This window comes from Bos grunniens, chromosome 26, assembly GCF_055505025.1.
Source record: "Bos grunniens cultivar Pamir isolate PY7600 chromosome 26, Bosgru_T2T1.0, whole genome shotgun sequence".
NCBI lineage: Eukaryota > Metazoa > Chordata > Mammalia > Artiodactyla > Bovidae > Bos > Bos grunniens.
In genome coordinates this window covers 46200626-46219148 of record NC_141190.1, presented here as the reverse complement: position 1 = coordinate 46219148, position 18523 = coordinate 46200626, and the positions used below count along the sequence as shown (strand labels likewise).

The window sequence follows — 18523 nt, the reverse complement described above, 5'->3', positions numbered from 1 at the left end:
AATAGGTGTCCCATCGTCTCTAAATGTGCTGTGTGCCACGCTTTCGTCCTATACAGGTGAGACTGGCTAACACTCCATCTAGCTGATGTTAGATGTCTTTTCCTATCAGTTTAACAGCGTTGACAATGAGCCATAATTGCCTGGAGGAACAGAGGTAACATGTCCCTGAAATGCCCTATAATAAACAAAGGGATAACTGTGAAGCACCTGAGTGACCGGCTCTTCCCTGGGAACCTACAGCAAAGCCCTGCGCCAGGGGCTGCAGGCAAGTGCTGACCACAGGGTGGTTTGCCCTCATTTCCACTGCTTATTAGCCATGTGACTTGAGGCTGTGGCTTAATTGTGATGGGAATTAGTTCAACACCCATGTGGAGGCTTCCAGGATCCTTTTGAGGATCAAGCTAGGTAATTAATGGCAACATTATCTGCAAACCAAAAAGTGTCCCACAGATATCAGAGATAAAGATTCACAGGCTTCCCAAGATCTCATGATATCAAATCTGATGATTAATATGAACATTATTTGGAAACTGAAATCATATTGTAAATATCACAGATTAACCTTAATATGGGGTCTCATTATCAGTATAATAAGCTTAACCACGGTTGGATGGGGGCAGTACTGGCAAGGTAACTCACACACCTGAGTGAGAACCAGGTGTAAACATCACGGGCTTCCTCACGGAACCTGTATATTCATGCGTGCTGGCTGTCCCTTCCTGCTTCTCCTGCCTCCTCTTAATCAGATGTCCATCCAGACTGTGTCCCTGTCTCCCTCATCCAACCTTTGTCTTCGGGAGGAGCTGCCCCCTCCGAGAAGTCCCAATGGCCGACATGCACCTGTCCCTACCCCGGCCTGTCACTGTCCAGGGCGCCCAGGAGTCCTGAGCAGGCCGGGTCAGATGACAATCAGTCTCCCTGTTTGGAAATACTGGATAGAAAGCATGTCATCTGCTTCAGGACACTGGGATTTGGGAAGAAGCTGGGTGCCAGCATGACCTGTCCCCAGAGGATAAAGTCAAGTTGCAAAGGAGACAGTGGAAACACAAAGAAACACAGCTGGCAGTCCAGGCTGGCCCGGCAGCAGGCTGTCTCTCTCCCTCAGCCACATGACCGACAAATATCCCCAGGGTGAGGCTGTCTGAGCTGGTCGCGTGCTTTCTGATACTTAAACCCTAAAGCATCCTAACTCCAGCCAGATCTCCAGGTAGGAATAGTATTGTTCTCATGCCTGGGAGGAAACACAGATCAGAGAGATGGGGTAACCTGCCCAGAGCCACAGAGGGGCAGAGGTGAGACACCCAGCAAGGTGTGTGACCCCAGCCTGCACACTCACAGCTGAGGCCAGGGGGTGGGGTTTCAGGGTGGTGGATCACTCTGGGGGGGAGTCATTTAACCCATAACCAACCCAGAGGGCTATTTTCCAAACATGGAACATACTAGGGTGTATTTACCCAAACTGCACTCCCTTCATTGTGAACAGATTCTGGACAATTCAAACGCTGTTAGGGATCACAGAACAGACCTGGGGGCATCACTGTAAGCCTGCCCCACCATCATCATCAATCCATTCCTTGGAGCCAAAAAGTGAATTCTGCACAGGCTCTCCGAAAGGTCCCTGCCTGCTCACCCTCTACCACATCACTAAGCATTATCGCCGGCCAAACACTCTCCGTGCTCTCAGCCAGGGTGAGTGGGATGTCACACACCCATCCTTCCCTGCCAGACAAGGCGGGCAGAAGACATGGCAGGCATCTTGACTGGGGCAACAACAGAGCACCGACCAGCGGTGGGTTTGCTTGCGATCGCGGCGGCGTTTTCCCCAGCCGGTGACAGAAACCACCTGGACGTCTCTTTGGCCGATGCTCATTCCGTCCTCTTGTCCCTGTTACTGCACCACCAGGAGTCACTCCACACGACTGCTCCCAGATTACGATTAATATAGCCAAGAGAGACCTCCTCCCCTGGCCTGATCCCTGGTTAGCTGTCCCTCTGACCGCAGTCCTGTCTGTGGGAATGACCCACCACCATGCTGGGCTTTACATGCTCCGCTCTCTGCTTGCCTGAGTTCCCATGTACACATCTCTCTTTGTGGCAAGCTACACAAACACTCCCATTGCGGCTGCATCCAGCACATGCGCAGAAGGACTAAAGGATGCATCCGTTCTTACCAGGCATGATGATCTCCGGGAAGCCCGTCTTCCGAGCCACCGCTGTGGTCCTGTCCACCAAATGAGGAAACTCTTTTCTAATCTGATGGATATCTCCAGGAAGTAATTTCAACGTTACCCACAAACCTAGGAAAGCAACAGATGCGTGAGTCATGTTATATCTCGTACATATTCATATCTTGTACGTTTTTAGAAGTCTTCACGAAATCTATTTCAATGAATCAGCAGTTTTTAATTCACCAGGCAATGTCTTAAGAGAAAGTAGCAGTGGATGAGAAAAAGGAGAGCTTCCAGGGAAGAGCAGCTTGGCACGGGGGAGGTACCAGCATCTGACCACCTGGGACACGAATCCCGCATTGGCACACCCTAAGGACATGGCAGCACTTACGTGCTGCCCTCGCCCAGGCCTGATGACTCTTCAGAGTTGATAATATGTTGAAGATAAATCAGAAGGTAGCATTTTGCTGGGAGGGGATTGAGAAGGCTATCATTTCCCATGCTCCCAAGAAGGATGACAGCAGAGGAGGATTTGGGAGGTACACAGGCAGTTTCATGAACCCACAAAAATACCCAGTCCTCTCGGGCTCTCGAGAAGGGAAACCATGGAGACCACGGAACACCGGGCGGTGGGCACCAGTGGATCACCCACACGGCTGGGTGGCGCAGTCAGGGCGGCCCCGTCCCTGCTTCACGATGTCACAGAGAAGGGGGACTCACGCCACCCAACCCCCTTCTCCAAGGGGGAAACAGGGACTTCCAAGGCCTAGAAACAAGATGCACGGATCCCCAGGAGAGAGCACGGTGACCCTGTGAGCCCTGCCTGCCCGCCCCTCCTCCCTCTGCAAAGCTAATGCGTTTTGTATAAAATACTCCTGGAGCAGTGATCAAACAATAAAAGGGGAGAAAGCCAACACTTAATGAAGTCAAAGGCAGGAGGCAAAGCAGTGGCTCTGTCAGCTGTCTTCAACGACATGCCGTGCTGGCAGGGGTGGAGGGGTCACTCTCAGGAGGCAGGTCAGGGTCTCCCCATCCTTGAGCCCTTGGGGGCCTGGCCTGCTTACTCAGCTCTGCGGGACACCCCCCTCTCACATCCCCCCACCCATCAGAAGATAACATCAGTACCAGTTTGCTCAACTCACTGATAAACCGGTAAGTAGGTAACATCGCTTGTTATAATTTAAACACAGAGATTAATTTTTCCTGTTTATGCTAGGCTTAAAACACTTCCTCAGGGGAGGAAATGAGGCCAATTTTCAAAGGAAAAGTGCATTTCAGGTTGACTTTTGCTTAATCAGAGTAGCTAAACACAAGGGAATTAGCATATGCTGTATTTCAAACAGGGGCCGATCCCTAGGTTGGGAAAATAAACTGCATGAGGGTACAGCAACCCACTCCGGTGTCCCTGCCTGGAGAATCCCATGGGCAGAGGAGCCTGGCAGGCTGCAGTCCATGGGGTCACAGAGGTGGACACATATGAAGCAACTTAGCAGGCATGCATGCACACATTTCAAACAACAGGAGCAGATGGATGGACGCACGTGAGGATTCAACGTCCAGATAAAATCCCAGGACCTCTGGGTCCAGGCTTCAGAATAACTTGGGCTAAATATAAGAGATGTTGTCTACTGTGAAAAGGAAAGAGGTAGATGCAAACCTAAACTAGGCCAAAGCCTGGAAGCCAGCACAAAAGGGACAGGTCATGTTTCTCCAAGTCCCTCCCATGGCTCCATGAACTTGACTGTGACTTGAGGGGTCACCACTGATGGGAATCGGAGCTTCGCTGGGCAAAACCCCAGAGACCCTGCAGCTTGCTCTGTGCTGCATTTACTGGGCCCTGCCCAGCTCTCCCTGGAAAGCACTGAAATAGGCCTAAGAGTGGGCCCCAGAAAAAGGTCACTCCCTCACGTCTGTTTCAAGGCCAACGAGCTAGTGACATGGCCCAAGGTCATTCTGGTTCAGAAAGCCACAACGGTCCGCTTGAAAGCAGTCAATGCGCTTGTCACTTAGCTCTTACCATGACCTGAAACCAACTCTCCTCCCCGAGAAGTTCAAGGAATCGGGGCCTGGCCTCAGCCCATCTCCGTGACACAGATTTTGGCCACAGTAACAAGGAGACGGACAGAGGCGGGGCTTGGGTCCTCTTTTTCAGCAAGTTCCGGCTGGCCTGCCAGCAGTCTCCACTTTTCCCAGGTGACCCTGTAATAAAACTGGATCAAAACTCTGATGACACTGCAAGAGAAGCCAGAGGCCTGGGGACCCCGCCCCAGAGTGACTCCAATCAAACAGCTTTAATTGGGTCTCCCCGTGGTTTTCAATTAAAGTGCAAATTGGGAGGGCTGGTAATTGATGAGAAGACGGGTCCTGGGTCAGCTGAAAATTGCTCTGTCTACAGAGGCCATGGTTCAATAACGTTTGGGGCTGAGGTTTTGGTTTTGTTGTTTTCCGGGCGGGGAGGGGCGGTTCAAACCAAAAGACAGTCCGGCAGAGGAACGGGAGCAGCTAATTCCTGCAGAACGTTCTTCAGACTTGATTCACACTCTCCCTCAGGGCAATGGGAAAAGAATCAAGATAATTGTTTCTTAAAAATCGAGTGACGTAAGGTAACCAGACAATGAAACAGGTCCGTTCACCTGAGCCCCACTGAGTCCATGGCAAGCCTGCATCTAATCAAGGACTAACAAGCGGATTGTCCCACCAGTCTCAGGCCTGGGAGACTCTGAAGGTGACTTCCCCTCCGGCTGGAGGCAGGGCCTCAGCAAACACTTGTTTTCCAGCAGCCCTCCCGGCCAGGCGAGTGCCAACTGTCACCAGCCCAAGGTGATTGATTCATAGCCTCTGCCAACAGAAGGTCAGCCCCTGGGAAACTTGTCAGCGTGGGATTAAAAACGATGACTGCACGCCAGGTGCGCGAGGGAGGAGAACTCCCCTCAGTTACAAACCTGAAGGGGAACTGGCCTGCAAAACGGAACTGCTTTCTCAGGGGTGTGGAGTGGGGAAGCCCCACAAGACAACATGGCAGGGCTTAGCTCACAACACGAGTGAGGAAAAAGCAGCGAGAAGGACTGCGCGCACGGGGAGGTGGGCTGCGTTGAATGTCTGTGTGTCTCTAAGCAGCAAGGTGAAATCACAGGCAGGGGATGGCTATTTCATTCTCTGCTGAAGTCACTCAAGTGTTGTGAATAGCAGAGACGGCTGGAGAAGTCTAAGGAAGACAGACAAAGGAGTTGCTTCCTGGCCCATCGACTCTGGGCTCTTTGCAAGCGTTTAATCCTAGTATCCAGTCAGCGTTCTCTCATCCAGGAGCTTGGTTCTCAGTAGTGCTTACAAAGATGACCAGTGAGGAGAGCCTCACAGGCTGTACGTACACCAGGGACAATGGGCAAACACCATTACCCTACACCACCAGCGTTATCAGCGTCAGCGGCATGACCATCAGTATCTTTGTAATCATTACTGCCATCTTTGTTATCATCATCACAATCACCAATATCAGTGTTATCACCATTACCACCATCAGTATTATCAGTATCATTGTTATCATCATGACCGTCATCAGCATTATCATCACTGCCGTTACCATGATCACTGTTATCATCACCATCACCGTTTCCACCACCACCATTATTATCACACACGATCATCACCATCATCACCAACGTCATGATCATCATCAAACTAAAATTCAAACCACACAGGACATTCCCAGGCTCATGCACACGGACACTTAAAGGAACGAAACCATAGGATACGTACCCTGGCCCTTGTGGTTGACTTCTTTGGCAGCAATGACTTTGTTTATAACAGTCTGAAGGAAGTCATTCTCCCCTGCCACCCTGGGTGAAAAACGGGATGACATGTTCAGCGGCTTGTGTCGGATGGCGTCGTCCAACGCGAGCCTGGAGGGCACGGGACGACCAAGACCACAGGAGACAAGGGGCACGGGGACCCAGAGGTGACGGGAACAAGGGAACACGAGAGAGCATCACCACCGAGCGTGAGAGAGAGTCGGCACGAGGCAACGCACGACAAAGGACAGGATAGGTGACAAGAGAGACAGGGAAGAGCATCGATCAGGAAATGCTGAACCACACGAGAGAAGTAAAGCAAACAAGCTCGACTCTACCCCGGGGATAAAGGTGCACCAGAGCTACACTCCATGCCTGTCAGACAGTTTACAAAGAAGGGAACTGATCTGAAAGCAACACGACTGAACAGCATTTAATCCCAAGGCATGTTTATGACCATGTCTTCTATTTCAGTAATTCCTGGCCAGAGCATAGGTTGAGCGGTGGGTGCTTTGAAGGGAAAAGCAAAATCAAGATGAAAAAAAAAAAAAAAAAAGATCCCTCGGACCCAATTGCTTGGGAAGCTTAAGTACGGACTCTGCTCCATCAGACTGTGTACTCCACATAGCCTAAAATAATTAAATGTGAAAACAATGGAATAATCTTCAGAGAACACAACAGCCATGTCTGAGCAGTTAAAAACTGTGACACAATTATGGATATAAATCATCAGTGTTCAGGGGACTCATGAATCAGGAGCTTTCTGCAGAAAGTGTACCAGGACTGAGGAAATAAATACAAACAGGCGACATGGGCAAAGAGAAATACCATGTAGCACAGCCAAGCGCAACATGCAGTGAGCAAGGAGATAAGTGTGTGATGTTTAAAATGATCTCCAAAAACAAGGACAAGTGTTATTTATCCCGTGAGCCCACATGACTCAAGGGAGCTGAGGGCTGTTTTCATTTACTTCCCCAAGTTCAAAAAGACAGAGAAAGAGAGAAAGAGAAATGTACACTATGATTCCTCCCCTAGAACTTACCCTGTGATATAATAAATCAGTTTTAATGGAGCAAAAAATGGGTTTCATTAGCATGGCATTTCCCAAAGAACTACTTCCCCTGCTTATTTTGCTATTAAAATCATGTTTCTGTTTTGTCTCTAACACTGAACATATGAATCTGGATATCAGTCTTCCTTTAATGGAGCAAGAAGTCACAAACTACAATGCGAGTTGAACATGTGATTTTTTTACAAGTGGACATTTCACTACAGGACAGAAAAAGATGGCAGCAACCTGCCATCTCCAGGTCATAACATGTCCCAGTGAAATTTAGATTAGTGAGTCTAAAACTAATAACCCTCTCACTTTTCAAACCATAACTCAAAAAAACTTTTTTCTTTGACTTTTCCCAGAAGACAGTAGTAGGCAACAGGTAACTTTAACGCAGTGGTTCATTTGGACATGAAGAAACTCTGATGTCTAGTATCTAAACGGCATTCTAAACAGCACTGGGCTGCACTTTTTTTCTCATGGGCAACTCATTATCATTTCATACTCGTGTGCTTTATTGATTACCATGATATCGGCTCATATTCCAAGATGACGTTCCTCTTGTTTACTAAACAAACTTCCAGATTTTGTAGAACCGAGCTCCCTCTGTAACTCTCATCACTGGCTGTGATTCCACAGTATTAATATCATCACCCAACAGAACATTCCATGATGAGAGGAACGTTCTCCATCGGCACTGACTGATCTGGCAGCCACTAGCCACTTATGGTCCTGAAGGCTTTAGATGGGACCACTGTGATGGAGGCAGGAAATATCTGATTTCAGTTAATTTTCATGAACTCAAACCGTTACACGTAGCTAGAAGTTACAGTGTTGCACAGAAGAATCGCTCTAAAGCAATGAAGCCACAACAAACCACTGCCTCCAGCTGTGGGGTGAAATACACAAATGTGAACCCCAATTTAGAGCACATTCATGCTTTTCTGTTATCCTAACTTCCTACTGAGCCAGGCTGGGGATGCTGTCTGAACAGATCAGCTGCCTGCAAAGGAACCACTCTATTCCACCTGGAGCACGTGTTTCTCCAGCCTGGGACTAAGAGCGTGGTCCGTCCTGCAAAGACAGGATGCAAAGGGAAAGCACCCCCTGCCTCCTGCCCTCCCACCCCCCGCCCCAGGACAGGATTCATCCCACCACCCACCAGCATCACAGGCCTCAAAACTCCCTTGGTTAGCACCTGAAAACAATCAAAACTGCCTAAAATAAAATTTCTCTCAAGCCCGGAATCAAGTAGAAACCAGAAATGAGGAGAAAAGACAAGAACGCAGGGCACTATGACAGGTCACTCTAACTCGATTTATCATTTGCTCCTCTAAGGTTTCACACCGCCAGGAGGAAGCCGCCTCTTGCAATTAACCTAAACCGCTCTAATTCCTCCTCCTCTCTCCCCACCTCTGTGTGAGGCGGAGAAGTGCCCTTGAAGGGACTACAAACCATTATCCAAGTGCCCTCTCTGGCTTTAATCTCCAGGGAAATAACACCAATTCTTTCAACCTTTTCCACGGAAACTGCCTTCAAATCAGAGAGTCAATTTAATGAAGCTCCCCGGAGTGCTTTCCAAGCTCGCCACACCTCTTGACAGACTTCAGGTCAGAACTAGACAAACCCTAAACATAGCAAGCACAGGCAGCGTCCACTTGAAGCAACCCAGGGACAGAAAAATCACAAGGATTATTTCTCGCTTTACAAAAGAATTCAGTCTTATTTTGTTTGGTTTTTTTATTTGGAAGACAGCAACTTATCATGATGAATTTGAAGTACTGTATTTTGAAAATGTGAATACTTTAAGTTCATCCGTGGTGTAAGGAGATGTTCAAGTCCAGAGAGGAACTCTAACTCTGCATGTCCTACGTGATAAGCCAAGTCAGGGATCACACATAAAACCTTGTACTTCAAGACCATAAACTTTGACCCAGGTTTCTTATGGCTACAAAAACGCCCTACACTAAGTGACTAAGATGTCTCGTTATTATAAAATAATCAATTGCTATTCATGCTGAATTTATAAACTGAACTATAAAGATAACTATTACAAACACACATTTTCCATATTCTATGGGGTTAATTAAGCACTTGGATTGTCTCATACTTACGGCTGAAATGGAATGAAATGTTGTTTGTCTTCATCATCTACTTTTCCATTTATTATATCCGTTACATCCATCACTGGAGACAAGAAAAAAAGAGAGACGGCTGTGCTTAAAGGCTGCCATTACAGAAAACAAACAAAAGAACTTCAGAATGTCTTCTGACCAACAAGAAGCATGAACTGACCCGTGGAATTTTTTTCTATATTCAAGTTTAAAGCATTTCCATGTTTGAAAGACCAATTAAGTTACCTGAAAAATACCTGCCCAAATAGGGATGGGGCTTAAACAGCAAAGCTCCATTTAACAAATTCCTCTATTAACCAATAGGCACCAGTTAAGCTTCTTTGCTCCAACAGGACTTTGTGAGATGAGGAAATACTCTATTTTTGTTTACTTATTGATTTCTTTATTTTCGGCTGTGCTGGGTCGTCAGTGATGCCTGCAGGCTTCGCTAGCTGCAGTGAGCAGAGGCTCCTCTCTAGTTGCGGTGCTCAGGCTTGTCACTGCATTGGCTTCCTTTATGGCAGAGCGTGGGCTCCAGAGTGGGGCCTCAGCACCTGCGGTCACGGGCTTAGCTGCTCCGCAGCATGTGGGATCTTCCCAGACCCGGGGTCAATCCCTGCATTGGCAGGCGGATTCTTAACTACTGGACCACCAGGGAAGTCCAAAATGAAATGTTCTATCGCAAGCAGCACGTGAGATATGGCAAGTGTGATGGAGGGACTGAATTGTTACTTTGATTTCATTCATTTCTGCCAAAAGAGCCACCTGGGGCAGGGTGACCACACCAGGCAGCACTGACCCGCAGCCGCATGGCAGTCGCCCGGCCCCCGAGTAAGGAAGCAGTAATAACGTGGCGACAGTTAGCCGCCTCGTGCTGGCGTCTGTGGACAATGTTTCAAGAAACACTTGGCATCTAATCCTCACGCTTACCTCCTCTACGGTGGAGGAGACTAGGCTCAAAGACCTAAATGAATTCGCCCAAAATCTAGTGGCTAGAACATCTCCCATGCCCCAGCTCAGACCAACACAGTGAGGAACCCAACAAACAGCCCAGGGTGCTGGACACAAGCTGTCTCTGCTCAGCCTCCTTACCTGACTGCAGGTAAGTGAGCAACAAGTCCCGGGTATTTCCTTTTGCACAATCCCTTCCCTAATGACATACGACCAAATACTAAATATGAACAATTTCTATCTCTACCACCCCAAAACAGGAAAAGGGATCTGTAGGGGGAACAGAAGCATCCCATCTAATGTTAAGATGCTCCTATGCAAAAGACCACATCTTGACCGCCAGTTCCGAACCACCACACACAGCAATTGTTTTAGCCCAAGTCCCATCAGTCTTTCGGCATCTGCAGCAGCAGCTCAGACAGCCAGCTCTAGATGGGTCATAACAAGTGAGTCTGTACCCAGGAGACCATCTCCCACAGCCCAGTCCGCAATAAGCCACCTTCCTGCATCCACAGACCTCTCTCTATCATGGGGCTCATCCCACCAGCTGACTATAAGGCCCCCTGATGGTCCAGCTTTCTTGTCAAAGCTCCCTAGTCTCTAGCTTGGACACGTCTAGGGGCCCAGCAACTACTGGCAAGAAGGCAGCATGTGAGCAAGAAACACACCCTTGGTCTGAGCACCAGTAACTTGAAAGCAGCCTCCGTTCTGCTACTTTCTAGGAGTGACAGTCCCTTTGGGGCTCCCCCAGCCCAGAACTCAGCAGAGAAAGCATTGAAATCGCCCGTCACCATGTCCTTCCCTCACTGGTCTTGCTTTGGTGAGGACTTTGAGCATTCAAAGGTTCCTGCTGTCAAAGGAAGAAGTAAAGGACTTGGGGGCGTCACCCCCAATCTGGGAGCCCAAGTATTTCTATTTTCAGGTATGAGGGTCCGTTGTAAGGAAGCCAGGCGTCCAGCCATATGTAGTTACCATGGGCGTGTGACGGAGGAGGACCTGAACACCCCCGAAATACGACATCATAGGATGCAGGGGCAGAAGGAAGGGGACGTCGGGATGCTGCTGATGGAGGAGGGACAGCAAAGGCAGGAAGCCAGGCAGGCACCATGAGAAGTGATGAGAAGCACGAGGCTGAGGCAAAGGGCCGGGTCGGCTCAGAGTGACGCCTCCCCACAGCCTGCTCAGAGCAACCTGGCACTGAGCGTCCAGGTGGCCAAGATGCACAGCAGCTGTTTGCAGGGGCTCATCCTCTGCCAACAGTCAGAAGAGACACAAAGATCCAAGTTCAAGGACAGGCACGGGGTACCTAGGCAAGAATATGTTTTAACAGCTCCCTGTGTATATGAGTGTCTAAGTATATATGAGAAATACACTTAAGGCTGAGAATCACTGTCTTAAAATATGTACCTCTTATGCCCCAAATGTACCATGACCACATTGCCTGATGACATTTACCCCCTCCCTCTCAGAGTGGAGATACGAGTAGGAAGTTAGGAAGTACACAAGCAGAATGCTCAGGTCCTTACGTAGCATCTACAGAAACACACCAGCCCACAGCTAAGGAGAGCCAACCCTCTGGGCTGAACGCAGAAGGTAAGAGATCACTTGCCCCCTCCCTACCTCATCCCCATTGGGCACTTTTGCTCTGAACCTAAAACGGCTCTAAAAAAATCTGTTTAAAAGGGGCTATGCACGCGTGCTCAGTCGCTTCAGTCCTGTCCGACTCGTTGCGACCCTACAGGCTGTAGCCCACCAGGCTCCTCAGTCCATGGAACTGTCCAGGCAAGAATGCTGGAGTGGGTTGCCAGGCCCTCCTCCAGGAGATCTTCCCAACCCAGGGATTGAACCCAAGTCTCCTGGTCCCCTGCATTGCAGGTGGATTCTTTACTGCTGAGCCACTGGGGAAGCCCTTAAAAGAGGCCAAAACAAAACTCAACATAATGATGAAAGCCCGGAGCTTCCTGGTAATGCAGGTAAAGAACCCCTCCATTGCCGCTGAAACAAGAAATCAAGCGATGCATCAGAAAGGAAGAGTTTTTCTCACGTATATATATAAACCCCAAGAATCACAAAAAAGGATGAGAACTAGAAGGCTGTGCAGTGAAGGGCGGCCATCTAATCGTGAGGGAACATTGTTTCCCAAATTGTGAAAAATGAGAGTGACACCAAGAGGTCAGCTAACGAGGACGTCCCGGGGACACTTTCCTGTCCTTCCACAGGGATGGCTCGTTTCTCCCTTTTCCTGCACCGTCACCAAAAACAAAACAGAGCTCACGTCCGCAGAGAAAAAAAGCCCCTGTGTGAAGAGAGCTCTGTCCTCTCTGAGCTTTCGTCTTCTGCCTCTTCATCACTTAGACCATTCTGTACGGACTCATTCCTAAATCAATCCATCACCAAGTCAGAAACACCGCAACCCTCCTTGGCTGGCTTCCCTCCAGGATGAGGGTGTGGGAATGTGGGTCAGGGTCTCCGCCAGGAAACGGGCTCCACTGTCATAGCAAAGACGGGATTTGTGCCTGAGGCTGGTGGACAAAGCCCCCGAGCCACATGTCGACGTGAACCCACACAGAGAGGAACAGATGTTCCCTCTCTCCAGCGGACAAGCTTGTACACCAAGCGGCCCACGGTCCAGTATTCAGCAGCAGCTCGCATTCAGGGTGGAGGTGCTGATCTCCAAAGTCTTCAGGAAGAGGAAGGAAATGGATTACCGGCCACCCCGAAAGGCCGTCGCAGGCCCGACGTCAGCTTCCTTGTGTTGTTGTCCCTCAGCTCCATGCGACCCACGCGGACGATCTGACACACAAAACTGATTTTCTCCCTTTTCAGGTCTTTGCTTCCCAGGTCCTGGAAATATTAATTTCCGTAAATTATTGTGGAGAAGCATTACTCAAGGCAGGTTCAATTGCAACAGACAGTAGAGAGATAGATTGCCACTCTTCACTCCAACCAGTTTTTACTATTTTAATAAGTGATTCACAAGACAAAGAGGAGCTGAATTACAAAAGTCAATTAGCATTAAATGAATTTAAGATCCATGTTTAAGAGACATACTCAACACCACGGAGTACATCTTTGTCATGGGGCCTCGAAGGGTGGCTAGAGGCCCAGAAGGTTTCTGGGCAGCTACGTTATTACAGGAAATTAACAAGGAGTCCCGGCATCCCAAGGACCCACGCTCCAGGGCGGTGAGAAGTCAGACAGGGCTCATTAAAAACAGTCATGAGAATGGTGAGCAATTCGAATGAACATCTTTGGATACACTCACCGTGAAAACAGCTCGCAAATTGTGTAACCTGTCTATGTCTTTAGGCAATCCTGAACTTGACCAGCGGACAAGGTAGTTCTCACTTGGGAAAAAAGGAAATAAAAGCAAATTAATTTTCCAAACAGATCAGGGAACCAAATGTGCATCCTCAGTGGATTTTCATTAGTATCACAGAGGTCCATTATGCAGACAACGGTAAGGGTTCAGAAACATCAACCACATCAGACGGAGCAGCTCTGCCATTGACATACAAGTACTCTCCATACAGCATCTCACTCAAGGTCTGCCCGTACAAAGTCCCTGAGGTTTTCAGTTTGGATGTCCAGGATTACAACTGCAAAGGACCTATCTGCAAATGGCATTTCATAGTTTTTATCATATTTTTAACAATGTTTTAAATTCAATTTACAGTGTTGTGTCACTTTCAGGTGTAAAGCACAGCGATTCAGTTACACATATATGCTCTTTTTCAGATTCTCTTCCATCATAAGTTATTATAAGACACTGAATAAGGTTCCCTGTGCTATACAGTAGGTCCTTGTTGACTTTATACAGAGTAGTGTGTACATGTTAAAAATTTTTTTATTAAAAGCATACTCGTTCATTTGGAATGACTACAGTCTCAAATTCACTATTTATTCATTTATAGTACAAAGTAAAACTTCATGATGATTTCTGAGCCTGCCATAAGCCAAACATGACCTAAAAATATATATTAAATCCTATGACAGGAAGAAATAGTCTTTGTCGGAAGTGGCAATGAAATTTGTTCTGTTTTCTGCCATATACTAAGTTCTTAAATTTTCAATAATGTGAGTGAAGATTCTGGAGCTTTATACCCAGACACACACACACACGTTTACTACACAGACAGTCCAAACCATACTTTTTCCATCTGGACAAAGAGAAAGTTATACCAAGGAACAAAGACAAGAACTAGGAAAGACAGCACGTGAGACGATGAGAAATGACAGACTGGATTTACAATATTTTATTCAACACGTATTCACTGACAGCCTTTATGCAGCAGGCACCGACCTAGACACTGTTTCCCATCCAATCACCTTGGAGAAAAAACAACAGGTCAAAGGTCCAGAAATGACACTCACAGAGAACCAAAGCTCAAAAAGGCAACATCAAGATCAGGGCAATACTGGAGCGAGGGAGGGCCCTAAACAAAGCACCCCATAAAGACAACGCAGGAAGCGTGACTTCAGTCCTTAGTCATGCAGTTGCCAGGTTTTGAAAACATTACAAGACTCCAACTGTTCAATCGAATATCCACGTCCTTGCCGGAGAGCTGATCCTGGCCCAGACTCCAGCTGCTTGGGGGAAGTCTGGCCAGCTGATCACCCCAAGGACTCCCCGCGAGAGCGAGACTTTGGGGTGATTCTGAGGCCATGTTCCCAGCGGTGACCAAAGAGGAAAGACAGGGGCTCATCACTGACCTGATAAACTTGGACTCCACGGGGTCGTACAGAGACATGAGCACCTCGGCATCTTCTCCTATTTTACAGACCACGTTCTTGAGGTTGACAAACAAGGCCAGGGAAGGGGTGGCGGCAAACTTGGCTTGTCTGTTAATGTCTATGTTCTGCTTCTGAGACTGTCAGTGGGAATAAAATAAGAAACAGAAAGGTGACATGAGCCACACCTGTGGCTAACTCTTACTCTGTTCATCCCTACAGAACAGAAAACCATGCGAACCCAGTCACACAGCAAAGCCCTTCATGCAGAACAGAAAACCACGCGAACCCAGTCACACAGCAAAGCCCTTCATACAGAACAGAAAACCATGCGAACCAGTCACACAGCAAAGCCCTTCATACAGAACAGAAAACCACGTGAACCCAGTCACACAGCAAAGCCCTTCATGCAGCTTCTTCCTTGATGTTGTCAACACGACCACGAGCTGAGCTGAAAAGAATATGCCCGGGGCGATGATCCCAGCACTGTGAGAAGTTATACTGAGTATTTACTTCCGATACAAAACGTTTAGGGGCCCAATCATCCATCAGAATGGAGATTACACGTGCAGTTGCTTATTCGATTTTTGATTCTCCCATCAGGTCAAACCCTCTGAGGACATCTCTGTGTTATTCATCATTATGGCCTCAGGACCTGGCACACTGTAGGCGTTCAGCAGTTGCTGAATGAATGGATGGCTCAATCACCCAACTGAGTTCTGAGTATAGACTGCATACAAGTTACCATTAACGGCCATGGGAAATGAAAAAGATCAGTAAGACGCATGTTCCCTGCCCTCATCACACTTAGACACATCCCTTTCCTACTCCTATCAAAGAGGAAACGCAGAATGGAGTACTGTTGCCCATGAGTTAAGACCACAAAGTCAGTGTCATTAAACCCTCAAGGGATGAAAAGCCTTCAGGTCATCCACAGCAGGTTTAGATGCTGGGCTCCATTCCATCCATCAGTGTCTGAAATACATGCTGAAGCTGGGCCTTTTCACGGTGTAGCTAATGCAATCGTCATGTTTTACTGGTGACGTTTCACTAATGTTGTCAACTGTTACTGAGAAAACGTACCCTGGGTGTAAATGGCATAGTACAGAGAGCTGAACTTACTTTTTCTTCTTGCAATCTTTCCTCCACTTGTTTGGAAGCTACTTCATGAGCTCTGAAAAGACTAATTGTGCTAGTTAGTTCTGGATCCAGAATGTTCCCATCCTCATCTCTCACCACCAAGTCCAAATCGAGGATTCTAGAACAAGAAGAATTCAGAACTTCACCAACAAACTTCAGTCCTAGCAACTGAGCAAGATGAAATCAAAAGTCAGGGTCACTCTCACAGTATCAGAAAACATAGTTCTGTGAGGTCACTGTCATTTAACTTTCTTTGTACACCCTTGGAATTAAAAAAAAAAAAAAATTACTCAAATCTTACTTCTATTGCTGTAGTGACTTTTACTTACAGATCTAGAAAGCCCAAATGAAATGTATGTCGCTAATTACTACATGAACAGTATGGACAGTTAAGCGCACACACGCTATGCACATACTGGGGGGGGGTGCATATAAATTTGTGGGTATGTATACACAGCCCCATGCACACCCCTATGCCCAAATATATATACAGTTGGAGGTTGGGGAGAGGTGGGAGGGAGGAAAGCTGGAACAGAGGCATACTCACCACTCTCTCTGGCAGGTTCCATGGGACTACTTTCCTTCTACCTAGAATCACAGATCTAATCCCTTAATTAGCCTATCAGAAGATTTTCAATAAAGACGTTCTACTGTTTCAACGTGGAACATATGGAAGTCATCCACAGAAATGTTAAGAAAGTTTCTGGCCAGATGGCTAAATGTAGTAGCCGACTTAAAACGCAGGCAGCATCTGGCTAATAAATCTGTCCATCCTATATCTGGAAGTGTTTTTTGGCAACAGTCTCTCCGTTTCCCGTTAGGTGGTTTTTACCAGGATTTTATTTAAAGACTAAACAAAGGCGACTATATAAAGTAAGAAACCAAGAGTTTTACTAACAGTGGTGTGTTCTGGTTTTCTTTTAATAAGATACAAGGATCTTCACCACAGACGCCTGTTACTTTGCCTTTGGGACTTTTCTTTTTATTAAAAGGCTGTTGTTGAGTCACTAAGTCGTGTCTGACTCTTTGTGACCACGTGGACTGCAGTGCGCCAGGCTTCCCTGTCCTTCACTATCTCCCAGAGCTTGCTCAAACTCATGTCCATTGAGTCAGTGATGCCATCCAACCATCTCATCCTCTGTTGCTCCCTTCTCCTCCTGCCCTCAATCTTTCCCAGCATCAGGGTCTTTTCCAATGAGTCGGCTCTTTACATCAGGGGGTCAAAGTACTGGAGCTTCCGCATCAGTCCTTCCAGTAAACATTTAGGGTTGATTTCCTTTAGGATAGACTGGTTTGATCTCCTTGCTGTCCAGGGGACTCAAGAGCCTTCTCCAGAGCCACAGTTCAAAGGCATCAACTATTCAGTGCACAGTCTTCTCTATGGTCCAACTCTCAGCAGCAAATTTTTTTTATTTTTTTAACCATAAGACATAAGAAAACATCTTTTGAAATAAAGATAAATTAAGTCAGAGAATGTCTTTTTAACAGTTACAAGTCGAAGAGTTGACAGACTGACTTTGCAAAAAAGCCTCCACTTAGACGAACTAATCTCCTACTTGTCTCCTGTGAAGGTCACACACCTTAAGCTCTGTGTGAATGAGTCTGATAACACATCAGGCAGGTTTAGGTTTGTGAGCTGTGCTGGACTGCACTATGAGTTCCTTGGACAAAAATCTGTCTTGTTAAGGACCGCATTTCCTATCCAAGCAGTAAATCACGTTTGGAAATACTTCCTTTCCTTAACTAGATTATTCCATGACATAATGTATTTTGGTAGCTTCCCACAGCCAAATTAAGCAGGTGGTTTCTGGACGTAAGTTCAAAACATGATACTCCAGCAGAAAATAAAATCAAAGCTCCAGAAGTTTAGTTTTCAAGCAGGTGGTCTTGAAATGAGTTTCACTGCAACAACATCTAATATCCTATACCCAGCAGTCTCTAGGTTTCTGGGGTGGGAACCTTCTCCTGTAGTTAATCCAAACACTACATCTTACTGATAATGTAGCTTTTAGAAACTTTTCACACTTGAAAGTCTGAATTACCAGAAAGCAGAATTGTTATAATTCCGATTATACAAAATGCTTCTTTAGTTTTTCCAGGGCTTCCTTGGGTTGAATGGCTCAGGGCGAAGCTGTACTATTCTCTGAGCTTTATATTCTAACATGTAAAATGAGGGGGTTGGACTGAACCACTAGCTTCCCAATCTGCCGGCCTTCACGATCCAAGTCTATTTTTACAGACAGGGATTTCCAGTCAGCATTCCAGACGTGAGAAATCAGGATCCTAAGGAGTGGGGCCCAGCATTCTGTATTTTGAAAGTTTTCCAAGTGCCTCTGATATAGACCAGCATCTGGGAACCTTGTGACCACATACTTTTTAAGGCTTCTTGCAGCTCTGGCATTAGACGAATAGTTATCCAGTAGGAAAGGGCGTAGCCTCCCTCTGATTACAGAAGCTGGAAGGCGGGGGATGACCGTGCTGGGGGGATGACCATGCTGCAGGCAAGAGTGCCAACACCAGAGCACGCACCTCGATGGGTGGGTGAGCAACCACGGCTGAAGGCATTCGAGCAGAGCT

General features: G+C 47.2%; 1 protein-coding gene across 9 annotated transcripts in view; it reads right to left on the bottom strand.

Moving 5' to 3' along the window:
• The window catches only part of DOCK1 (dedicator of cytokinesis 1), a 562075-nt gene that overhangs the window by 469486 nt on the left and 74066 nt on the right, over nucleotides 1–18523 (bottom strand). For 6 of the 9 annotated variants that reach the window (XM_086377709.1, XM_086377711.1, XM_086377718.1 and 3 more), the window contains exons 7-13: nucleotides 15929–16064; nucleotides 14789–14946; nucleotides 13341–13422; nucleotides 12784–12919; nucleotides 9125–9197; nucleotides 5925–6067; nucleotides 2172–2297 (exon numbers count right to left, since the gene is read on the bottom strand). In XM_086377709.1, coding sequence (XP_086233835.1) covers nucleotides 2172–2297; nucleotides 5925–6067; nucleotides 9125–9197; nucleotides 12784–12919; nucleotides 13341–13422; nucleotides 14789–14946; nucleotides 15929–16064 — 854 coding nt within the window. The remainder of the gene's footprint in view (nucleotides 1–2171; nucleotides 2298–5924; nucleotides 6068–9124; nucleotides 9198–12783; nucleotides 12920–13340; nucleotides 13423–14788; nucleotides 14947–15928; nucleotides 16065–18523) is intronic. The other 3 variants (XM_086377710.1, XM_086377712.1, XM_086377715.1) reach the window with 1 other exon arrangement.